We start from the raw sequence: 26468 nt of genomic DNA, 5'->3' as shown, positions 1-26468 counted from the left end.
TGACCGTCTCTCCTGTGGCCACAGTTCACTGAAGCTCCCAGCCAGTCAACATGGGTTGGTGGACGCTACACAACGTTTTATTTCTCATGTTTCTCATGTTTCTCTGCAGCTCCAATGGACAGCTTGTCTCTCATGCAGTGTAAGTGTCTTTTTTCTTCTAACTGTAAATACAGTTTATGTGTTCAAAGTTTTGTTTACTAATGATGCTGTTTTCTTTACAGACGCCCCTGGCGTGAGAGGTATGTTCCTGTGCACAGAGATCATATACGCACTTTTAACTTTTATCCTCTGAGAGTTTACGTTATTGTTTCTGAATTTGCTCCCCAGATTTCCAATAAGAGAGGAACCTTGGATACGCCATCATCAGTAAGTAACCAAAGCTGGACTTAACAGAAAACACAACATCAATATCGTTTGAAAAGTGAATTTTGAGATTAAGTGTGTTAATTCAGCACTGCTTAGTGGCTGCTGATATGTGCTGATGTGTCTTTAAAGGAATAGTACACCCACAGAATGATTATTTGTATATTGATTAATCACCCTGTGTTGTGTTGAATTCATGAGGAAACCTTTGTTTTTCTTGCATGCCTCCACAGTGAACAAAGAATCCAAAAATGGAGAAAATTCTTAATGAATTGGAATAAAATGGGGGCCGCATTTACCAACACTAAAACTATATCAACAAACTCTCAACACAACTCATGCAGTATAATTGAAGTCTTATTTATCCAGTCATATGCTCACATATACTACCCAAATACATGCATCAACAGTAAGAGTTTTTGTCAGTTAAATTCACAATAATTATTTATTTATTTGAGGCTTAGCATATTCAATGATAGGATCAATGACAGATACACTATGTTTGACAAGAACAGATTGAAAAACCATTACCTTGCACTTCTATCCCTTTCAGTTTTTACATTCTTTTTAACCCCACTGCCTTTTCTCTTCTCTTTGCTTTAATTCTCATATGTTGCCACACTGAAGCTGATACCACGTGTCTTTGATTTTGTGTCATAATACCACAGACTGTTTATTTAATCTCTGTCTTAGTTCGCAGTGCTGTTTCATGACTGAAATTAATACTTGTTCTGTTTATTCGCAGCATACCACTGCCGAAGGCCACAGTTAGTTCTACACCGAGGTACAGTTGCTGTTCATACAACAGTTGAACCAAACTGTGCTGCTAATTGTTAAGGCTTAAGTTTTCCTTACATATTCTCTGACCTCCCCTGACTTGTTATCACTAATAGGTGGTCTGTCTTGACTTGTCTTTCACAAGCTTTGCAGTGCTCCTGTTATCTTTCAAAACACAGTTTAATACATCTAAATACTGCTGTTTCTGTTTTTTAAATGGTAGTAGTTGTACAGTAGTAGTGGCCTAACAGAAGTAGCATATGGAAGCACGATGCTGCTATTTGACACTTTTTCGACTCAATTTTTTTTTTCTATCTTTTTTTTTTTTTACTCTTTGCTTTTGAATTTGTGAACACTGAAAAAAAAATAAATAAATTCAGCTTTTGAAACTGCAAATAAGAAATTTCATATTTTCATTTCAAATATGTAAACTAGCTGTTATTATACAGTATTTTTATGGGGAGGCGTCACTAGTCTGGGCCAGATCCACTCCTTGCTCCTCCACAGCTCCACCCTCATGTCGAAATATGGTCATTTCTGTCTCCAAAATCCAAGATGGCATCAGCCAAAATGTCAGACTGATGTCACGGTGGCTACATCTATTATTTTTTACAGTCTATGGGGAGACATGCTCACCCCTTGGGCTACTTTGGAGTACTGCAGGGGGTACATGAGATTTCTTTCAAAGGTTAAATGCTTACTTACTAAAATAATTTTATTACTTGTAAGTGCAACTTATCACAAAGACACAATTTAATGCAACTACATTGACATCTTAGTCTAATTTTTTTCCTACCAAAAATGTTTTGCACTGGTCAGGTGGCTCTTGGGTGAAAAAAAAATACTTCAAAGGGAGTAAATTATTGAACAAAAAAGTTTGAGGACCTCTAATGTATAGTAGTAGTCGCATCAGTGATGGAGTAGTACTGTCTGTGATAGTTAAAGTTGTGTTACCTACCCATATAATAAATACTTCCCCTGCCTCGTGTTGTTTTCCTGCAGGTTTACCTTGCTGGCTCCAGACCTGTTGAGGACAGACAGTCAGGAGAACATCTATTTACAGGCAGACGGTGTATCCAACCCCGTCACCGCCTCCATCTCCATCCTGGATTTCAGCAAGACCACCATGCTCCTCCAGGACTCTGCCACACTCAATTCGGAAAATGGATTCCATGTGCTCAAGGCCATACAGGTGACTCACCGTGGTTGTTTGTGTTGTGTTTACATGGCCTAGGTCAGTAATCAGATTTCTCCCCTAACCTGTGACCCCCTTTTGTTAACACGGTTTACTTATTTTGAGTGTGTTTTTGAAGCATTTGAACTGACAGCACAGCAAGAAAACAGGCTTTGTATACTTGTGTACATGCAAACACGTTGATTGATATCACATGATGTAAACAACAGACAAGCTGATGAGACCCGCAACATGTTAGAGATCGGCACTGATCCTCATCATGATGCTTCTTCTAATTTTAAACATCATCCTGTATCTCAATCTCATTTCATCCCAGCTTCCCTCGGATCGTTTGAATCGAGAAGAGAAAAAGAACAAGTTTGTGTATCTGAAGGTGAACTTTGGGGGCCACTACACTGAGGAGAGGGTACTGATGGTGTCCTTTCACTCTGGATACATCTTCATCCAGACAGACAAACCTGTCTATAATCCCGGAGACACTGGTGAGATCTAAAGATGCAGATGAAAAACAACCAACCACCAAATATAACCACTAAATGCATGCATATGAAAGACCACCAGTAGAATTTGGGTTGAAACTGCCGATTCAGTTTGGTTGATAAGAACTGTATAATGTTTATTAAATACATTGAAATGCTGAGCTGATATTCGTAGTGATAATAGTACCAGTAATGGTGACAGTAGATGTAGTGATCACAGAAACAGTACTAGTAGAAGTAGTTGTAATATCAATAAAGCACTCGAATAATCAACAACAACGAATAATAACAAGACTGATGTACAAATCATGTAAACTTTTTTTTTTTTAGTATGTTTAAGACTGTCTTTTGTCCATTTGCCTCTTTAGTTCGGTTCAGAACCTTTGTGTCCTCACCGTCCTTCAAGGCCTTTAACAGCTCCGTCACTATTGATATGCAGGTAAACAAATAAATGATTAGTCGATTAATTGATAAGCCAATTATTCTCTTGTTCCAGCCTCTCAAGATTGGCTGTTTTTTCTATTCTATATCACAGTTAAATGAATGTGTTTGGGCTTTAGACTGTTAGTATGTGAAAACAAGACTTTTGAAAACACAGCCTTGGGGTCTGCATAATTTTTAGGCACATTTTTGATTATTTTTTTCACATTTATAGAGTATAGAGTGCACCCAAAAATGAAAATTCAGTCATTATCTACTCACCCATATGCCGAGGGAGGCTCTGTTGAAGTTTTAGAGTCCTAACAACACTTACGGAGATCCGAGGGGAGAGGGGGTAGCAGCACAACTGCACACCTAATGGCTGATGGTGACCCAGATTAAAACGTCAAGGAACACATAATTGAAACCACAAAGTATCTCCATACTGCTCGTCCGTAGTGATCCAAGTGTCCTGAAGCCCGACATAAAAAGTTGTTTGGAAAAACGTCATTTAAACTCTGTTTTTAGCTGCATTGTAGCCTGTAGCTCTAACTGCCTCTCTGTGGACCGTGCTCACGTGTGAAAGCACGTTAGCATGCATGAAGGCGGTGCCCATGTCTCACGGTCTCGTGCAAGCGCACACACGTCAGCGCGGTGTACAGAGAGGCAGTCAGAGCTACAGGCTACAATGAGGCTAAAAACAGAGTTTAAATGACGTTTTTCCAAACAACTTTTTATGTCGGGGCTTCAGGACACTTGGATCACTACGGACGAGCAGTATGGAGATATTTTGTGGTTTCAATTATGTGTTCTTGGACGTTTTAATCTGGGTCGCCGTCAGCCATTAGGTGTGCAGTTGTGCTGCTACCCACTTCCCCCTCGGATCTCCTTAAGTGTTGTGAGGACTCTAAAATTTCACCAGAGCCTCCTTCGGCATATAGGTGAGTAGATAATGGCTGAATTTTCATATGTATTAGCTTTAATTAGCCTGTTTCCGTTTGTGTCACAGAATCCAGACGGTGTGGTGGTTAAACAGACCACCAGGGTCAGAGCTGTCAATGGCATCTTTGCAGACACTTTTCCTCTCTCTGAACTTGTCAAGTAAGATCACGTTTTTTGACTCATCTTTCAACTCCTTCCACAGCCAAGAGATTTTAAATGTGTTTATCTTTTTTTTTTTTTTTTCCAAGAGACGTTTGCTTAGCATTCACATGGCCATCCTGCAACACATTCAAACAGTACAGTGACAATCTTCATGAACTGTAGATTCTAAGATGTTGGGCATCTTAGCGTAATATGTTGAGGAAAGAAGGAGTGTTATTTAATCAGTATTTCTTTCTGGAATTACCCAGAAGACCTAGAAACTGGAATCAGCAACTCATAAATGTATTTATTTTAGGCCTACACTTGCTTCAGTTTGCTTTATACAATGAAATATTTTAACATCAAATTGATGGATTGGCACAAAATTTTGTACAGACATTCATGGTTTCCAGAAGATGAATCCTACTGTCTTTGGTGATTCCTTGATGTTTTCTCTAGAGCCACCATGAAATTTACATTTGTGGTTTTGAGTGAAATGTCTCAACAACTATTGGATGGATTGTCATTGGATTTGGTTCACAGATTCATCTGCCACTTGGGATGAAATTTTAGTATACTAACATGCTGAACTAAGATGCTGCTGTAGACTCTTAGGCGTAGTCATTTTGATTCTGTCAGTTGCATCTGGTTTAAAAACTACCTCTCTAATAGATTAAAATCTGTAAAAATGGGTGATGTCCATTCTGATCTTTTAAATATTACTGTAGGTGTTCAACAGGGTTCAGTTTTGGGTACAATATTGTTCTCAGATAAATGATTTTGTCCCCACCTCTGAATCCTGTAAATTTTGTCTTTATGCAGATGACACAGTTCTTTATTGTTCAGAATTGAAAAAAGGAAAAAATGTAATTCTCTTACATTGCACCTTATACATGGAATAATCGACAGTGATCTTGGACACTCTGTTGCCATTACAGCTGTTCAAATGCCTTATTTCAGATTTCATTTTAATTGATTGTAAATGCTTTTAATCATACATCTACTCCATAGCATGTTTATTACACTGTATTTTAACTTTTAACTATTATGTATTGTTGATATTGATGTTTTGTATTATTTATTCTTTGGTAACTGGTTTGCATATTGGTTATCTGTTTATTTTAACTTACTTCACATTTGCCTTTTGATTGTTTTTCATTTTTTTGTTGATGCTTGGCATCATTGAAAATGAGGTTCTCCCTCAAGTGATTTCCTGAGTCTTAAGTAAAGGTTTGAATGAATGTACAGATATGCGTTGCTCCTAAGACCAACCCCCACATTCCTCTCTTTTATGTGTTTTCTCTGATATGACTGTATGTTGTGTGACAGTGAAGGAAAATGGACAGTGACTGCAAAGTTTGACCACTGGCAGCAGAACGCATTCACCGCCCAGTTTGAGGTGAAGAAATATGGTAGGTCAAGTTAGCATGTGCGTAGTTCTGCTTATAAAATCAGTAACATGTTTTGTTATGCTAGAAATGATTTTGTTTTGAAGGCATCACATTTTCCCCAATCTCTAAATGTTACATTTTGGAAAGGCGTTTGGAGGCCCTCTAGCTGTATATTACAACTATGCTATATTTCTATGCTGTGCTGTGTTTTAGTGCTTCCTGCCTTCAATGTTACCCTGACACCCAAGAAGTCCTACCTTGACCTGGATGATAAGGAACTGGAAGTAGAGATTTCGGCTAGGTCTGCCTAACACACTCATACACAGACATGCTTGATATGTCTCTGCCATTTACTGTCTTTCGGTCGTATTATTTCACTAACTCCTTAAAGTGAACCTTAACCTACATTAATATTGATTGAACTTTAACTGTTACTCCTGTTAACAATTAATTCCATATCATAAATCCTACCAATCCTGCACTTAACGTAATCCTAACCTAAACTCTAAAACCATGTCCGAACACTAAACTAGCCTCTAAAAGAAGTCAGGAGACGCATATTTTTTTCTTGCGATGGCATTTAATCCTCATATTGAAACCGCAAGAATGTTCACATACACCTTGTTTATAAGGATATCTGATGATATAAAGATATCCCTCCAGCATTTTTGATTACATAAGAAAAATAATGACCTGCTGACTGCTGACTTAACCTTGTTGTGACTGTGTTCCAGGTACCTGTATGGAGAGCCAGTCCAGGGGACGGCTTATGTGGTGTTTGGAGTGAAGATCAACCAAGAGATGAGAAGGCTGCCTTCAGTGAAGCAGGTGTCAGATGTAAGTCACTGTTTACATTCTTTGCTATGAAGCTTTTTTTTTTTTTTCATGTTTGGACCTAAGCGAACAACACTGCAGTGTTTTTGGACAGCAGAGTTCCCCTGTTAGTGAATAATCTGAGCTGTGCAACCAGGAGGCTCTTTTTCTATATGCCGATCTGACAAAGCAGAGGACTCTCATGAGAGAAGGAGAGGAGGCGTGTGCTTTACAGTGAATAAGGACTGGTGTATCAGTGGCAATGTGAGGTGCTGTCCTGTTCCTGCTGTGGATCACTGCTATATGCCATTCAGAGGCAGCTGCAGAGCGGAGTTGCTGACCGGGTTAGGGAGAAGCAACCATACAGTCTTGTTGAGTTGTTAAGGATGTGTGGACAGTTATACAGCAGCAGCCAACAATGTAAAAAGACTTTTTAAAAAAAACAAAAAAGGACTAAATTACAGTGCACAAGTTAAAGAAGCTGATGGGATCACATGTCACTGGAGTTGTACCCTGTATAATTCCTCGTGACGAATAAATAATTGATTGATTAAAGTTTTTTTAGCCAGTATTTATTCTTTAGATCAGTTACAACAGTGGAAAAATACCCTTTATCTGTGTGTTCTCCTGCAGCTCGATGGAGGAGTCGTCACACTAAGCATGGACGAGATCAAGAGAGCTTACCCCAACATCAGATCTCTGGTGGGCAACTCTGTGTATGTGAAGGCCTCTGTGCTCACCAAGTCAGGTAAGCACTTCATGTCAGTGGATGTACAGGAAATAAAAAGGAAAGTCAACTCTGACAAATTATTTTTCTTTCAAGAAGCTTACAGAGTTTGTTGCATAGCTGGACGTGCTTGTCAACATGCAAAAAGTGCTCTTACACAACACACTGATTTTGGCTCCGTCAGAAAATCAATTGGTAAAACCAGTCATTCACAAAAAGTGTACACATCCAGCACAAACGTCATTAAACCTGGGCGATATTCTTTTAAAGAATACGGTTATCTTTCTTGTGCACACAGGACAAACAGTAGGAGACTGTCACAGGATCACAAACAAGCTAGGCTGTGTAGTGTCGCTGCATATAATCATATCTTCTTAATTTGCTTGCGCCATAGCCTAGTAAGACCAAACTCTTCAAAATGTTTTAATCAGACCACTGTTTATTTGCACCCTGTACAGGACAGATCGATGGTGTCATCCAAACAACTCTGCTTTTGAAATTTAGCCTGGGGTTCGATTGTGTATCAACATGACCTTTAACCCCCTGGACAAACTAAAGTAATCAAAAACCTTTGACCCTCCCCTGTGGCCTAGCTTTTTGAGAATGTAGGGCACACAGATTTTGGAAAGTTAAAAGTGCTGATCATTTACTGTGTGCAGGTTCGATCACGAGTACAAACAACATGCACTGCATTGAAAATATATATATATATATTTTTTTTTTACTAGTGATGAGTGAGTACACTTTAATCTGTATCTGTTCCACCAACTAAATGATATGTATCTCAGGGTTCCTACGCAAGTATGCAAAGTATGGAAAAGTATGGAAATAAATTTGAACAATTTCCAGGTATTAAAAAGTATGGAAAATGAAAAATAGAGTATGGAAAAATATTTATGTTTCCAGACTATTACCACTGTTCTAAAATACTGTTTTCTAAAATAGAAAATTAGGTATTTCCAAAAATAATTTAATCAATCCGGATCGTGTTTTATGCCGGGCCAAGCACAGTTTGTGTGAGAGCAAACGTCTCAGAAAACATACCGCCCCTTTTACCTGATTGACAAGTGGTATGTCCAGTCCGCTGCCCCATGACCCTCCTCCAGCCCCCCAGGTATCAAGTTTCACTCCAACACTGCACCTTCGACAAGAAGACGAGTTTCACGTGGTTCACAATGGGTAGATGCAAGTTTTTGGATGGATGGCTTGACAATACCGTATATAAATACTGGTTGGCCAAGGATTCCCAATTCACACACAGAGCTAGATGCAAGCTTTGTGTGAAATCGTTTGACATCGCCAACATGGGGGAGAAGGCGATTCTGAGCCACATGAAAGGAAAAAACACCAATGTCTCGTTACTGCATCGCTTGCACCCAGAGTCCCAACCTTTTTGCCTCAGCCCAGACATTGAACTTATCTGAGTTTTTATTTGCATTCCATTATGGTAGTTGGCTACAATCGCCTATTAAGAACAATTAAATGGGAAAAAAAAAAAAACGCAGATAAGTCTGCAAATTAGGGTATGGAAAAGTATGGAATTTTGAAATTCCAAATGTGTAGGAACCCTGGTATCTGTATACTCAGTATGGGTGAAGATTAAACTGGAAGTTGGTGGGATCTAACTGGATGTTGTTATGTTAAGTCTAAAATTGATTGGTTATGTTCTGATGGTAACCCAAGATTTACGCAAAGTCCTGCAAGATTTCATGTTCCATGTTTCAAGTGGTCATTTTAAGCCAAACCACGATCTTTACCGAGCCCTAACCAAGTGCTTTTTGTGTCTAAACCTAAGCAGACCTTGACCACAGCACGTCACACCATAAGGACACGGTCACACATGACCATAATGAATACAGGCAAATATTCACCTCCCATTTACTTCCATTTAGTGCAAGCAATGGAGCGATTAAAACAGTCACTTTCATTGGCAAAGCAAGTTCAAATCTTCCTATTGTGTGGAGTTCAACTTGGTGAACTTTGACCAGTGAAGTCAAAGCCTCAACCGAGAGCGACGGAGTATGTGTGGAGGAGACACTGATTGTTTTGTGCCTACAATATTGTGTGATACTGGCCATGAAAAATGCAAACTGCCCCACATGAGAGATGCTTCCTGGCTGGCAGTGAGTTGGAAGACAGGCAAAGAATGCATGAACATGGGAAATGTACCAATAATATCACATTTTGCTGAATCTATTTGCGAGCTAGCTTTCTGTGTGCGTCAAACCTGTCACTGCCCACATTCAGCAAGAATATTGCATCGGCAGGAGATGGTCAGGTGATCAAGTGTGACCGTACGCTTAACCCCCAAGACAATAATATTCTGATACGACTTGCGAGAGCTTCTCAAATCCAGGGTTGCTAGCTAGCCATGACCAAACTGTTATTGTTTGATCAGAAGTTGCTATATTTATCATAAATTTAAAATCTATTTACAGAACAACTTGAGGACTGAGCTTCAAATAACTATGATCACAAGGGTAAAGACTCATTTATATTTCCTTTAAGTACAAAAACAGACATGTCCGTTTTAAACTTTGTAAACGTCATTGCCCTCGTACTTCCATGCGCCCCTTATGAATGCATAGATAAAGCCAATAGATGGCACTAGAGGGCAGAGTCACACACAAAACGAGGCGATGGTTGAGAAGGTCGGAATACTGTAACTTAAAAAAAGAAAAGAGTATTTTGGGACATTTTCACCTTTAGTGGATAGGACAGCTTTTAGAGTGAAAGGGGGTCAGAGAGAGGTAATGACAAGCAGCAAAGGGCCACAGGTTGGAATTAATGGAGAATTCTTTTCACTATTTTTACTATATATTATGATATATTATTGTATATTACTGATTCATTCCATTCCGCCATTAGTTAAATTTCTTCATAGTCTCCTACGGTGGCATCTTGGTTGAATTATGATACACTGGCTCTATGATCTCTGATGGTACTGCTCCGTTTCGTGCGTATCTGCAAGCTTTAGAAAATGTGCACAAATATGGACGAAATCTGTCTCCAAGTACAAATATTGACACATTTTACTTGAATGATGCTCATGCCCGTAAAACATAGGCTACAGTACATTGTCCATACTGGAACACTTACATCATCCAAGTACTGAGCTCAACCCTGAATTTTACCCTACAAAATAAAAGTAATCTGCAAACTGTCCTTCAGGAACTCTAAGAAAACCCATCAAAATGTTCATAGAGTGACATGGTATGAAAGAGTTAAAATATCACAGGGAACCCTTGAGTCTAAACTGGTTCATGGTTATTGGTGCTGTTTGACCCTGCTGTTTCTCCTGTACAGGCAGTGATCTGGTTGAATCAGAGAAGTCTGGAATCAAAATTGTGGAGTCTCCGTATGTTGTATCCTTCAGAGACATGCCAAAGTACTTCAAGCCGGGCCTGCCCTTCGACTTTACAGTAAGGACCATCCTTTGCATTTACAATCTATCTATTAAAACTGATTTATTTTTTTGTCCGGTAGTGCTAAACACCACAAGCTGGATCTTTAGACCCTTTTGCACAGCCTGTTAAGGTGGGAATGTTGCACCATTATTCCGCCTTGTTGTTATGTGTAAAAGGTACAATCATGGAATGGGGGGACTGAGTTGTCTCACCTTTAAGCAGGCTTTGATGACTTGTTATGTGTGCAACTCGTTACCGGCAGATTTAGAAAGCAGCTAGAAGCAGTTAGCAGCTAACTCAAAGAAAAACAGCAACTGAAAGTGTAGGTAAATTGGAGAGACAGTGAGGTCCTGGAGCTCTTTACCTTCTGAGCAGAGGACAAGATAATCTGCTGTATAACAGGACTGAAAAATCATTGTTCTTGTTCTTGTTATGCCATTGTTATTGTTTAGAAAGCACTGCCTAACGTACATGTCACAATAGGCGCTGACACTGTCGTGTTACATGTCATGGTTTTTTCTTCTGGAAGGCTGGCATGCTTATCTGAATTCAGGCATTGTTGCTGCTGTGCAAAAAAGCAAAAGTGCAGTAATGTAATTCTTTGTCGCAGCAGTATTGCAGGATCTTGTCTTGTGTTCGTGTTTCCTTCAGTTCAATCACTGTGAATAAAAACAGCAAAGTATATAAACTCACAGAGTGAAATTTTTCCCAACCTGTCCAGATCCAGGTGAGCCACCATGACGGTTCCCCGGCCCGTAACGTCTTGGTCAAAGTGACGCTGCTGGATGAGCCCCTGGTCGTCTTCATGGGCACCGCCAGAGTCACCGTCAACATGCCCGGTGCTCAACGGCCACAAACCATCACTGTTAGTCACTGCCGTTTTTTATTGTTGGTTTTGATTTTGGTCAGCTGTGAATTATATATTTAAAAATGTTCCCTCAAATTCTGTCCTTAGAAAAAACACATAGCATTCAAAAATATATTTTTATATGCTTCTTGTAACAACACATGGAATCCTTATGATGTTTATATTGAGTTAAATATCCTAACCCATGATGTGATGATATTCATGGCTGCACTATCACACCAAATAAAAACAATCTAGTTTTTATGTGAGTCACTTTAGAGACATTTTCCCAAATTTAAAGTGACATATTTGGTATCCTTGAAAACTTTTGGATTGAATTTAATATTCCAGTATGACTTATTGAACAGTGCTTTGCTGTAGAGCTAAAAGGATTTGTAGATGCAGTTCAGTTAGTTTATCTCCTGAAAGTTAGTTAGAATCAACTCTTTTTGATTAAACTGTTAGTGACTTTTTTCAAGCATGAATTGCCCAAAATTTGCAGGTTCCAGTGTCTCAAGATGATTTCTGCTGTTTTTCTTTGCTGCATGTGTCAGTAAATTCACTTGAACTGTTTTTCTGGACAAAACAAGCTACTTGAAGACATCATGCTGAGCCTCCAAGAATTTTGATTGGCATTTTTCACTATTTTATAATATTTTTACTACAAATTAATTGGCGGATTAATCAATGATGAAGATAATCTTAAATTGTAGCCCAAGTTTGCTGCATGACGTGCATTTGTGGGTCTTTTGTATGTAGGTTAGATCTAAAAGAATATAGTGAATGTGAAGGTGGTTTTAACATCTTCAGAGGACATTATTTTGTCATTGGTTACTATGGACACCCCTGTCTTAAGCCAGATACATAAATAATGGCTATTTTGAGATTTGGAGCCTTATAAAAATCCTTCTAACTGAGATTTATTTTCTTGATTTTTTTGTCTACCTTTGGGATTTTAAAGACAAAAACCGTAATGTGTTTTTTATTTTGTCGTTTTCCCAGGCTGAAACTGTGCAGACTGACCTGAGACCAGAGCAGCAGGCCAAACAACAGATTGTTGTTCATCCGTACGTTGCCTTTAACCAGCGCCACCAAAACTACCTGTACATCTCCACAGGGACCAACACGGCGTCTTTAGGAGACAGACTGTCCCTGAAACTCAGCATCAATGTTGAAGACGCGACGCACAGATCATTCATTACACACATCACCCACCTGGTGAGACAAGAGCACTGCAGTACTTTTCCAAATACTTGGAAGTCAGAAAGTGGAAAATAGAAGAAGCAACAATATCAAATAAAACACAGACATAAACAAGAAACATGTATTAGTCATGGCTTTCTCCTCAAAACTCTCTCAGGTGCTGAATAAAGGTAAAATCATTTCTGCTGAGCGTGTGGATGTGACGGGTCAGCTGGTCACCAGCATCGGACTGACGGTCACCCCGGAGATGATGCCGTCGTTCCGTTTTGTGGCGTTCTACAGTATTCCCTGGGCAGGGCGCGAGGAGGTGGTGTCGGACTCTATCTGGGTGGATGTGGCAGATTCCTGTGTTGGAGGGGTGAGTGATCAGCTCAGTCTCAGAGGTCACTAGAGTCGTTAACAGAGTTTGTTGCATAGCTGAAAAAAATCAGCATCTGTCAACATGCAAAAAGCAAATAATGTGACACACGGACTTTGATTCTGTCTACAATGCAAGGTTTAAAACATAACGGCCCAGTCGCCAGAAACAAATGTGTCATATCAGTGTTTGAAAAGTGAATAGGAGCTGACTTTGTCAAAGGGAGGTGGAGGAGATGGTGCAGACCACTGTTTGAGACCAACAAACAACGAAACTGGTTGTTTCTTAGTGAGTCATCGCTGTGTTTCCATCAGCTTTTTATGCACCAATTGTGGGTGTTTTGTCACAGCTCGTGTCTGTTTTTCCATCGGGGATTTTTAAGCCAAATCATGATCTTTTCCTAACCAAAACCAAGTAGTTTTTGTGCCCAAACCTAACCACATATTAACTTTAGTGTTGTTGAAACGTAGAATTTCAACGTGTCCTCTACATAATAACGTGCAAATGTAATGTATCCTCGGTTTGCCATCTTTTTTTTCTGGCAAGTGGTTTGAGCTTTAACAATAAAGCTGGCAATGTTTTTTGTTTTTTCTTAGGTTCAACAAATCCCACAAAAAAGTAAAAAACAACGATGATTTGATTGTTAACAACAATCCGTCCTCTGTGCCATTGCGCTCCATAGCTGCTAAACCATTAACATTATCTGAAGATGGACCGGATTTGTTTTCAATGTCTGATGAAGGCAGACTCCACTATTTATTTTCAGAAAAGGTATTCCTATTAGCTAAGTTCATCCAAAATGCATACGAGCAGCGTAGGAGTGCACTATATGTGTGAAACACTATTACCACCTAACATTAATATGTATGTAGTTGAGAAATGTCCATGGGTATATATATGTATGTATGTGTGTATATATATGTATATGTGTGTAGGTGGGTGGATGCATATATGAAAGCATCATTTCCTGTGCTTTCCTTTTGGTTATGTTGTTCGGCTCCTTCGTGTCGATTTAAGTGTCTTGTAAGCCCATGAGGGCTGGGCACCTTTGGTGTATGACACTTGGAAATAAAAAAACAAACAAACAAACAAACAACACATCAATGAGCCTCAATGTGGCACGAACACACACACACACACACACACACACACACACACACACACTGTAGTTTATATTAAGCACTAAATATGGATTAATCCACAGTAAAGCCACAACGATTAATTGTTTAGTTGCCAAGTATGTAATTAATCACCAACTAATTTGATAATCAATTAATGGGTTTGACTTGTTTAAAAAAAAAGCTTTTTAAATGTGAATACTTTCTGGTTTCTGTACTCATCTATGACAGTAAAACTAAATAACAAGACATTTAAGGATCTCATCTTAGGCTTTAGGGAACACTGATCAACATTTTTCACTATTTTCTGACATTTAGCAGACCAAACAACAAATAGATTAACCGATGAAATAATCGACAATGGACTTAACAGTCGACAATGAAAATAATGGTTAGTTGCAGTCCTAACCCCAACATAAAGAATATAATATAGAATGATGCCAGTTTAGTGTTAGTATCTGCTCTGTTCCTCAGCCTTTTGTCCATCTTTGTGTCAACGCATTTTATTTCATGCTGTCTTACAGCTGACAGTCGGGCCGGTGGATGGCAAACATCGAGACTACACACCTGGGAAGAGCTTTAGTTTCGAGGTCAAGGGTGATCCGGGGGCAAAGGTCAGCCTGGTGGCTGTGGACAACGCTGTGTTTCTGCTGAACAGGGACAGACTTACACAGAGGAAGGTATGTGTGTCTAAACACAGAAAATACCCCAAATGGAAACATTTAGATTTATTAAATTTATTTTACAAATGAAACATAATTCTTTTCACAGGTTATCACATAACAATTACAAAATTATTATATTTGACAAGCATCATCAGTGTTTTTGCTGTACAGAAACTTAAAAACCTCATGTTCCCTCCTCAGGTTTGGAGCACTGTGGAGCACGGAGACATCGGCTGCACACGAGGGGGAGGCAGAGATGCCACGACGGTGTTTTCAGACGCAGGACTGCTCTTCGCCTCCAGCACCGGGATCAAAACCCAAACCAGACAAGGTACCTACGAGCATGGAGTAGCTGCCTGCTCAGCTCATGTGGGGAAGTATAGCTACACTATTTTGAAAAAGACCAAAAAAGAAAAAGAGATTCTCAAATGTAAGATTTTGACATGACTTTGCATGTTGCAGCTTGTAGCTTCTCACCTTAAGGTGTTTAGCAAAACACAGACTAGTTCAAAAGATTACTTCAAGTGCTGTGATTTGAACAAATCACCTTGTTCTCCTCATTTTGTTTTGGTCTTTAAATAATTTATATCGCTTAATTTTATTATTAGCTATAAAAAAATACAGGCAGGTAATGAACAGGTTAAATGGGTGAACCATACTTCCAAGTGCCAAGACTTCCTCTTCTGTGTGCCGATCATTGTTTACAGTCAAAATAGCAACTTGAGACGCTTAACACACAGAGTTATGACACTCTATAAACAGATCTGCATATGAATGGAGATGAATTTTAAATTAAGCTTAAAAGAAAGCTAATAAAAAACAAATTGTTTGACGATAGCTGATTGGATTCTGCTTATTTTGCTCTTGACATGGACTGTTTACCCGCATGCAACCAAAGCCCACTCAAACATGATAAGTTGATACTTCTCGCGCTACAAATGCAAACCAGACACTTCCAGTGCCAAAATCTTGTTCTGTTGCCTACAGCAGTGGTTTTCAAACTGTTTTCCCCGAGGCACACCAAAGGGCAAGCCAAAATTTCAAGGCACACCTGCATGTGTATCTGTGCAGAGTAGCTTGTACAACGTGTCCTATCACTCTTATTACAACATGACAATATAAATATTATATATATTTTTTTTTTAGCTAGAGTTACCTCTTTATTAGGAAATGGATGTACACAACATACTGATACAGTCAATAAAAAATTCATTCATAACTTTTTGTATAGGCCCAGTTGAATATTGCCATAGTTATGTGTAGTTATTACAAAACCCCACACCATTAGAGAACCACTGGCCTACAGATTCTACATTCATGTGCAGATATCTGTTCACAGAGATTATTGCAGACTGATATTTGTGACCTTTTTTTCCATAAATAAGAAAATCAGTATAAATGTTGAAAAAAACCACTCCTGAAGGAAGTATGTTTTTGATTTCTCATCTATCGTTAGTGAGGTGTCAAGACAAAAGAACTTTTATATATGTAAATGTGTCATTTGTTCATTCATTCATTATTTTATTTATTTATTTTTTGTGTCATGCTAAATCATTTTGCCCATCCCACATGGGATTACAAGAAACCATTTTGCAAACATCCTCAGGTCTTGCATGTACTAAGCATGTGGGAAAAGAAAAGAAAATGAACATAAAAGAAAAACAAAACAAATATCCAAAATGAGCTATTCACATGAGAAAATGCTAAATATCTACAGATTATCTTGATAAAAAGCTTTTTCCCTCTCCTTTCATGCCTTAAGTCTTTGTGCATCCTCCATATTTATGAAATTGTTATCTGTGTTTATCTTACTAACCAAAGCACTGTGCAGATCGCAGTGAAAAGGACAGTCTTCTTCTTCTAGTTTACCATACTGTCCAGTTTCACAGTAAAAGGTAAAATACCAGATCTCAGCAAAGCACACAGAGATCTTCATGCTTTAGACAAATTATACTGTATATGCAGTTTTTTTAAATATCAATAAAGAAAACAATACCCCAAACTGAATTATAGAATTAGTAGCTGCTGTGAAAAGTAGCTGTGTCTGGTGTTTGAGTCCAACTTTCCCTTGGTAGCAGATGAAGGCCATGTTTGCACCGTGTGTTTGCTCAAAGTGAAGAAATACTGGAGCTGCTGTAGGTGCAATACTGTGACAAGTAGCATCTCATATTGAAGGCTGATATAATGCAAATACTTTTGGATTGATGGCTTGTTTGGGATAGAAGTTACCCTGTGTCTGTATGCATACAAAGGGATGAGACAGTGAAACGTTTTTAAACTTTTATGGAATTATAAAACTCTCCTAAAACCCCAAATACTTACTTACTCCGCATATACATGCAGTGTAATGTTGAACCATCCTGTTGTGAATAAATTATTACTGAAACTGCATCGTATCATTACGTCCTTGATTTCTCTCCAAATTGCAACACTGATTTTATGTTTTAGTAACTGGTCAGATTAATTTATAAAACATTACATGATAGAGACACGCAGGTACACAAAATGATCACTCATTGTACATTATGGTTTAAATATATTTCCCTTCTCTCCTTTCATCAGCCCTGCAGTGTCCAGGCAGTGTCAGAAGGAGGCGTTCTGCTGAGCTGTTGCAGCGTAAAGCCCAGCTGGGTGAGTAATAGAGAAAACATACTGCATTGTTAGACCTCTCAGGGGGGAAAAAAAACACACAACAAGCTAACATGGTAAAATTATGAAGTTGTGATTGCAAATGTGTTTGCAAAAAGTTGCCTTATTTCACACAACAGACAAAAAGCCACATTAGGTTCGGGTATATGATGGTAGCTATACTTTGTGTAATGGCAGAAATGTGTCCACCGGTAGAGATTTGACAAATTAGGGGGGTTTGGTGGCATCTAGCAGTGAGCATCGCAGATTGCAACCTGGCCCCAAAAAGTGTGCCAGGCTTTGAAACCAATTTTTATAGTGGCTAAACTGTGGGATTTGAACTTCAGGTGATGCCGTTGAGCCCAAAAGACTTTTCCCCATAGACTTACATTGTGAAAGAGAGTCTGTAAATCAGTGGATACATTTTTTTTAGCTTCACAACCCCCACGTAATGATCCATTTCACTATCAGGATTTGATCCATTCAGTCTGATAACATTTGGAAAGTCTAGAAGAGCTGCAGGATAAAGTCTTTTTATCCCCCGTTAAAGTTAGCAGAAGGCTAAACCCTAAGTAGCTGTGGTGTGAGTCTTTAGCCCTTTTTAGGAATTGTGCAAATTTGCAGGAAAACCCAATCAGTCTTTTTTCAGCATTGACAGTATAAAAACAAAATCAGGGAGTGCAACAAAATGCCACCTGCCTACTTTTGTTCATACAGAATGTGCCTTTTTCGGGGCAATGGGGGGCGTGAGCAAGTAACAAAATGTGTAGCTCAGCGTGTGACGTAACCAGTGACGTGGGAGGGAAGCCGCGGCTAGTCGGACGGTGATTCTCTCATAAGTCGACGCGTTCTTCACCGTCCCCGTCATCTGACATGTATTTGTATGGAAGTTACAAATACATGAAAATAATCAAATGTGATGAAGTACAGTATGATTATTTTAAACAATTTCTTAACTCATTTTTAAGATCAGCAATTTCAGTATGGTGATATGTACCGTTACCATGATATAAAATTACAGAAACAGTGATACAACATTTTGGCCATATCGCCTCCTGCAAAACAACATTACATCACCATTGGAGTCGTGTCTCTGATTACCTGATGACTACAAGTTCAATATTCACTCTCCTTTGAGCTCCTGTTTTGGTCTCCACCAACTCCTGAGGAAAATATCTGGCTCTTTAGCTGCTGAATTTTCCACTTTCTTCACAAGCTAGTCATTAGTTGTCATAATTCTCTGTGGATTATACACTACCAGCGACACAGTTCCCATTACCTACTGTCACTTCATTAATTGTTGAAATTAAAGATTTTGATGTTACTGGTACTGATGACTCTGGTTCTTCTCTCGTCTGCCTCCAGAGAGTCATTACAAGGAGAAGCTGCAGCGTCGCTGCTGTAAGGACGGCCTCAGGGAGATTCCCATGCCGTACTCCTGCACGCGACGCTCCCTCTACATCACAGAGGGCTGGGAGTGCATCCGGGCCTTCCGCTACTGCTGTGCCACCTACAGGAACCAAGAGTTTAACACTGAGATCCCCACCACCCCACCACCCATCACCACAGTTGCCCCCACCACTTCCGCTCCAATGATACTCCCCTCCCGTCCTGGTTTTGTGGATGTGGCTGCACGAGGAAAATTGCATCTATCCCGGGAAAAATTTAGTAATTATTGCCTCAACCTTATCTTTTACTTTCTGTATGATTATTAGTAAGCAGGATATTGAACACATGTTGCTTTGACATTTAGTGATCTACAGTTTATCACGCTTGTAGTGTTGGGTGAATGCGTTAGCATGCTAACATTAGCTAATAATCACTACACACAAAGTGCAGCTGAGGCTGATGGGAATGTCATGACTTTTGCAGATATTTTGCCATAAACCAAAGCACTAGACAGTTTAAACATTTAATCTAATGATAATGTAAAATAATGTAAAGTGAGGGGATAATCATTTCAGACATGAACATCTGAACTAAATATCATGGCAATCAGTCCAGTAGTACTTCAAAGGTCAACCTGCTGATAACTGATATTGCCACCTCTAGAGCTTCTAGCATGGCTACAGCTCTGAATCATTCTGTCCACCTCACTTATTGAAGGTACTCTGTAGAGTTTTGACCTCTAATAGTGCTATGAAGCTGATTTATTTTGAATACATGAGGGAGTGCATGCATGTGCAGGTGACACTATTCACACTCCTACCACTGGTTTCACGATGTTCTGCTGAGCTACAGGTGGCAGTAACCAGGGGCGTAGCACCAAATTCTGGACTCCATGCATAAGCAGTCTCCTTGGGCCCCCTGCTCTTCCTCTCTTGATCTATAGTCCTTTTTACTAAAAGCCTCAAAATCCCTTCTTTACGCCGCTTCTGCATTTTAACACAGAACAAACAACAGCAGCATGCTGGCATCGTGGAAGCAAAAAAGGCATAACGGGAGTGACGTGTAACACAGCCGCGTCGGCCTCCAGTGTGACATACAACATACGCATCTACAGCGCTTTATAAACAATAACAATGGCTAACGTGACAGTAACAATTGTTTACCATCACAGTTTCATGGTGGCTCTTGTCCTCTGCTCGAAGGGTAAGGAGCTCCCAGAACTCATTGTTTTCCCAATTTGTGGACTTTTTTGGCATCTGTTTTTCGTCTTTGAGTTAGCTGCTAGCTGCTACCTGCTACCAGCTACCAGCTACGTTTTAAATCTCCCACAGGGGGTCGCAGACATAACACACCATCAAAACGTCACACCTGTGCTGCCCGTGATCCTGTCCTGTTGTTTGTACCTCTTTAACAGACATTTTAACGGCGCTGTTACTACCTCTGATGCCAGCTTAAAGGCTAGACAACTCCGTTCCTTCATTCCATGATTGTGCCTTTTATACAGAACAGTGAGGCGGCATAATGACGTGAAATTCCCTCCTTGTAAAAGGGGTTCATGTCTCTCTCACGCACCTTTTGATTTTCCTTCCTTGGATAAAGACATGACAGTGAACGCTGGCCCTCCAGCAGCATAAGCAGTTACTCACTTGGCTCTCATTGCGTTTAGAGACAAATCCTGGGGTGGTGGGGGGTGTTGTTGTGTGCGAGTGTGGACGTATTAACTGCTTCAAGATTCATACATTAAACAAACACAATGAGAACTCAAGATCTGCTAATCATATATTAATGTGTTTACGTAGACTGGGGACGTGAACGTGGATTACCTGGAATGCCTGGACCACCTGGGCGGCCTGGGTCGCCTGGATTACCTGGATTACCTGGAATGCCTGGAATGCCTGGAATGCCTGGACCACCTGGACCGGACATTTTCTATACAACTGCAAACAAAGCAGAGCCAGAAGAAGATAGGCCACTTTTAGGGGCTGAAGATGGAATGTGGGAGGAGGAAGAGGAGTATCTGGATGAAAGTGATGTGTACCTGAGGTTCAAGTTCTTTGAGTCCTGGCTGTGGACGGATGTTAACCTGCCCAGTGAGACAGACAAAGATGGGTGAGTGAACGATCAGTGTAGCAGTTACATCAGAGGCAGGATATTCTCATTTATTTAACATCATCTGATGATGATTTATATTAGAGTGTTTTACTAAGCTGAGGGAGGCAGAAATCTGGAAAACCAGCAGATTTTGACAATACAGCCTCATCTTGCCCTTTATTTCCTGATCGGTAGGTGGCTGTAGTGTATCAAATTCGGCCAGCACAAACCCCCCAGCACCAAGTGGCACAGCTAGGTGGTGACTGGTGAAAGTGCCAGGTCTAACCTATGTAATGGCAGCAACAGAAAGTTTGATAACCTGGCAGGGAGTTGGGACTTCAAACTAATAAAAACTAGACTTGATATAAGCTGTGAAACTTTAGATATTTAGGGTAAAGGTTCTTGAAATGGGATCTTCTTTTAATTCAGCTCAATCACTGGTGCACTTAATAGGTAAACCTGATAACATTCTATAACATGTTGTTGTCTTTTTCTCAGTTATAGGATCAGTCCTCTTCAAGTAATGAAACGAGTTGAATTGAAGTTTAGCAATTTTACTTAACTGCATTCAGTGTAGTCTGTTTATAACTCCGATATTCTTATGACTTTCTCGAATTGTCATTTTAGTGTAGTTTCACGATCCATTGGCTTTGCTAAAAATAAAACTAATTTTAAATGTATGGGTGTCAGTGAGAAGATCTGAATTGAAGTTCAGCAGTTTTACCTAACTGCAGTCAGTGTAGTCTGAGAGAATGTGACTCAGTTTGTTTGAGTCTATGATTGATCTCAACGGGAACAGGGCAGAAAACAAGTCATCCCTAAAAGATGACACAGAGATTAAGTTACGCAATAAGAACAAAATGTATTACCTTTGTACTGTTTTGTAACTGACTAAGACACCTCTAAACAAGTGTTGCAATTGTAAGGATTGTGTGTCTCTTTGACTGACCCATGTGTTTGTGTGTTGTGGAAACTTTCTGTTAGTTCACAAGTTGTGACATATGTTGATGTTTCTAAAAATGTCCAGGCCCATGAAGGTAACTCTGATATTTATTATAACTGATTACTTGTTGTTGCCTTGTTCCTGTGATAATAATGCAATGCAGTAAACATGGAAACTCACAGTTTACTGCATTGCATTATTATCACTGAAACTTAACTTTAAAGGACAGTTCATCCCAAAATCCAAAAGACACATTTTTCCTCTGACCTGTAGTGCTATTTATCAATCTTGATATAATCTTGAATTTAGGTGTGAGTTGCAGAGTGTTGGAGATATCAGCTGTAGAGATGTCTGCCTTCTCTCCAGTATAATGGAACTAGATGGCACTCACACCTGTACTAGTGCACAGAAGGAAGCATGCATCTGCTGCTAGTTTAAACCCATGAGCTAGCTAACACTACAACTCAGTCGAGAAGGACACCATTAATGTTTACATCTTGCGCTGTCATGACAATTCGATACAGTTGGTGGGTGTAGTTTGGTAGAGAGAAAACAGTTCATACATGAAACTGGTCTGTTGCTAAATAACACTACACCTAACAGGAAAAATGTATTTTTAATTTGCTGTGAACTGTCCCTTTAAACCACTTGCGCACCAGACATATTGTGCTCACATTGTATATTTTGAAAATATGACCGAATGAATCCCATTTGAAGGCAGCATTAGATACATCACTCCCCTAAATGTTTTTGAGTTATCTTGTCTGTCCTTTATATTTAAACATGGCACAGTAGCGCCTCCCTGTGGCTGTAAATTTAAATGTGAAAATGCTGAAATGGACCAGCAACTAACTGGTTCCCCAAAACAACAAATCGAGCCACTGATGTGACTTACACGGCTGTCAGATGAAAAAGTGGATCAGCGATGATCCAAAGTGCCTCACTCTGTTTTTTCATGCAAGACAAACACATAGTACTGTGCTCTCCCTGCATTGCATCATGTTTTGTTTGGTCACTGATAACAGCTAAATAAACAGCTCAAAATCAACAACACTGACTCTGACATCCATGTTCTGTACTAATGCAGATTCCAGTATGTCTACAATATGTCCTCTGCATTGTGAAATGCTTGAGTCAACCCAAATTGCAAAGTTGCTGTTATTGTTTTTCACCAAGTTAGCTGCTGAATCTGTAGTATGATGCAACAATGGAAAGTTTTACCTCAAAACATTTTAAATCTTATTTCTTTCTTTGCTCTCATACGGTAAATGAACCTTTACACAACTATGCTTTACAGTTTTTGATACATTTATTTAAAAATGGAGCTGTGGTTTTGGACCTTCTGGTGATAATGCTGATATGAATCTGATCAACAGGTTTGCATCTAAGAATGTGGACGGTCCCTTACCTGACAGCATCACAGAGTGGGGAGTTTTTGCCGTCAGTGCATCACCTGATACAGGTACGAGGAGGAGATTGTAGTCACATTGTGGCGCTCAGTTTTTGCATCATTTTATGACACCTGCCACAGAGAACTCTTCTGTTAGTATTACCTACAAATACATCCGTACATGTGCAGCAGCCCCATCACTAATGTGCCTCTGAACGTCTGTAGGTTTCTGTGTTGCCGAGCCGTACAACATCAGAGCATGGAAGCGTTTCTTCGTGGACCTGAAGCTGCCATACTCGGTGGCGAGGAACGAACAGGTCGAGATTAAAGCCGTAGTCCATAACTACGGCTACGACGACCTGCATGTAAGAAAACCGCCTCAAAAATACACAGCACAGTCACTTTCTTATTGTTCAGCTGGGGAATCTAGTGAATACATTCTCTACAATAGGAGTAACATTTGTTAATAAGCACCTAACATAAAGGGATGCTATACCTTTCAACATTTCACTTAGGCCTACCATGCACTAGAAGACTTTCAAAAGACTACAGTCTAACACCCTCTCACATCTAAAGACAAAGTGAGTGTTTAGTCACACACTGTAAGATCTTGTGAACACTGAAGATCTTGCAGGGCCACTATTTGCAAGACTATAACTGAATTACTTTTGAGATTTTTTCCCATCCTGCTCCCAGTTTAAAATATTACACCAAACTCCCTTTGAGAAATATGACATATTAACAATTCCTTACGTGTCCACAGAAACAATACTCTAGAAACACAGGATAAAAGGCGTCATATGTCGACAGTATTCTTGTCAATTTGGCATCAGTATAATCCATAAAGATAAACTGTTTATAAATACAAAGTGACATTTTGGATTTTGTTGCCTCAACTTGCTATCAGCCTCTCTGTTGGTTAGCTGGACTATTTCAGTGGAAGGAGACTGTGGGAATGAGAGGCAAACTGTTAGGATTTTTCATATGAATAAGCGCTCAGATACACGCCAAATTAAGTTTCTCCTTCCTCTCCACGGTACAAGAGAATCTAGACTTGTTTACATTCTTGCGCGTCTCTGGAGTCCCCTCCATGTTTACCATCTACCTGGTTTGCTGCTTCCTGTTTGGTGCTGGAGAGAGCGCAACTATTTGTTGCTGACAATGTTCATTTCATTAAACTTCAGTATTTGCACGAGCCAAGACTAAATGCTTACCATATTATTAAACAGGGTGGCACAGTGGTGCAGTGGTTAGTCGCCTCACAGCAAGAGGGTTCCTGGTTTGAACCCTATGGTGGGGGAGCCCTTCAATGTGGAGTTTGCATGTTCTTCCTGTGTCAGCGTGGGTTTTCTGTGGGTGCTCCAGCTTCCTCCCACAGTCCAAAGACATGCAGGTTAACTGGTGACTCTAAATTGTCCGTAGGTGTGAATGTGAGTGTGAATGGTTGTGTGTCTCTATGTGTCAGCCCTGTGATAGTCTGGTGACCTGTCCAGGGTGTACCCCGCCTCTCGCCCAGTGTCAGCTGGGATAGGCTCCAGGCCCCCTTCGCGACCCCAATCAGGATAAGCAGTCACAGAAATTATGAATGGATTATTAAACATGTTTGATGTTGTCGGAAGATCCTGATGAGAAAAAGACTGACTTTAAGCAGCTCAGGCTGAGTTTTATGACCACCTTACAACAAACAATTAAGATCACAAACTGAGAAAAAACTCAGTTAGTAGGATTCATGGCTAAAAAAACCATGCAAGGTTTACTCTGTTTCCATTCAAAGTTAATTCAATTAAAAAGGTCTTGAATAAATAAATCTTGTTTCAGGTGAGGGTGGTGCTGATGAAGACAGAAGGCATATGCAGTGTTGCCTTCAAAGACAGACACACGCAGGAAGTGACGCTGCCAGCCGGCTCTTCTGTCGCGGTGCCTTACACCATCGTACCGCTTGTGGTGGGGAAACTTCCTCTGGACGTGATGGTGGTGGCCAGAGACATGATGGGAGGAGACCGCATCAAGAAAGAACTACGGGTGGTGGTGAGTCACGCTCGATGATGAAGATGTCATGGCAGTATAATAAGGGCAGGATGCTAATGAGAGCCAGTAAAGTTTGTCTCCTCCGTCAGGATTTTGGAAATTTCTTTGTTCTTCTGAAAACTGAGCCATCTGCTAAAACAAGAAGCTGATATGCTGGATTTAGGGTTGAATACAGAGTGCATGTATTAAGAAGGTAATTAAAAGATAACAGAGATTTGCTTTGATAAATTTACCCAAACAGCTGGATGGAGTGCAGAAGACTGAAGTCACAAGTGTGGTATTAAACCCATCTGCTGAGGGAGGTAAGAAGATTGCAGTGGTGCATGATTTCCTGTTACCTCCTGTCAACAACATGTTGACACCACATGTTTCTGTCCCATCCTGTCTACTCACAATGAGGCAATACTTTTTTTTGTAATCATATTTTTCTTGCAAAAAAATTATTAACAAGTTGAAGTGGTGCTCTTCTCACAGACCTAAAGCTCACAAAACTCCTGTTTAGGAGCTATTTTGACCTGAATTAGAAATTTCTAGTCAATTCCAATTTGATGTCTGACTGAAAGGTCTCGTGTGTAGGACTTAGTTGCATCTAGGGGTGAGTCGGGCTGGGTTGGGAACTCGCAGCTTGTACGTGTACCATCCAAATTCAATTCCATTATGTATTTCATTTTGGAAATAGCCTAGTATCACATCTATTTGTTTTTAAAACCATGAAGGCCTACTTATTCCATATACCCTTACCAGCCACTTTATTAGGTACTCCTGTTCAACTGCTCATTAACACATATTGATAACCAGCCAATCATGTGGCAGCAGCTCAATGCATTTAGGCATGTAGACATGATCAAGACGACCTGCTTAAGTTCAAAGCGAGCATCAGAATGATGAAGAAAGGTGATTTAAGTGACTTTGAACGTGGCATGGTTGTTAGTGCTACTGGGATTTTCACCACAACCATCTCTAGGGTTTACAGAGGATGGTCTGAATAAGCGAAAATATCCAGTGAGCCAAAATGCCTTGTTGATGCCAGAGGTCAGAGGAGAATGGCCAGACTGGTTCAAGATGATAGAAAGGCAACAGGAAGTCACATAAGCACTGGTTCCAACCAAGGTGTGCAGAAGACCATCTCTGAAGCAACAACACGTCCAACCTT

General features: G+C 39.9%; 1 protein-coding gene across 1 annotated transcript in view; it reads left to right on the top strand.

Annotated features, from left to right (window-relative positions):
• LOC126389705 (complement C3-like) overlaps positions 1-26468 on the top strand; it is a 36913-nt gene continuing 10445 nt past the window's right edge. Inside the window, exons 1-25 of the mRNA XM_050043503.1 lie at positions 1-139; positions 222-239; positions 328-366; positions 1109-1147; positions 2143-2332; positions 2652-2817; positions 3183-3253; positions 4244-4335; positions 5647-5729; positions 5922-6009; positions 6443-6545; positions 7155-7269; positions 10555-10670; positions 11377-11520; positions 12505-12720; positions 12863-13063; positions 14706-14861; positions 15048-15177; positions 17409-17477; positions 18840-19142; positions 20663-20972; positions 23274-23359; positions 23513-23652; positions 25106-25315; positions 25557-25617. Coding sequence (XP_049899460.1) covers positions 51-139; positions 222-239; positions 328-366; positions 1109-1147; positions 2143-2332; positions 2652-2817; positions 3183-3253; positions 4244-4335; positions 5647-5729; positions 5922-6009; positions 6443-6545; positions 7155-7269; positions 10555-10670; positions 11377-11520; positions 12505-12720; positions 12863-13063; positions 14706-14861; positions 15048-15177; positions 17409-17477; positions 18840-19142; positions 20663-20972; positions 23274-23359; positions 23513-23652; positions 25106-25315; positions 25557-25617 — 3235 coding nt within the window. The 5' untranslated portion in view covers positions 1-50. The remainder of the gene's footprint in view (positions 140-221; positions 240-327; positions 367-1108; positions 1148-2142; positions 2333-2651; positions 2818-3182; positions 3254-4243; positions 4336-5646; positions 5730-5921; positions 6010-6442; positions 6546-7154; positions 7270-10554; positions 10671-11376; positions 11521-12504; positions 12721-12862; positions 13064-14705; positions 14862-15047; positions 15178-17408; positions 17478-18839; positions 19143-20662; positions 20973-23273; positions 23360-23512; positions 23653-25105; positions 25316-25556; positions 25618-26468) is intronic.

Source organism: Epinephelus moara, chromosome 5 (genome assembly GCF_006386435.1).
Source record: "Epinephelus moara isolate mb chromosome 5, YSFRI_EMoa_1.0, whole genome shotgun sequence".
NCBI lineage: Eukaryota > Metazoa > Chordata > Actinopteri > Perciformes > Serranidae > Epinephelus > Epinephelus moara.
This window is presented reverse-complemented; position numbering and strand designations above follow the sequence as displayed.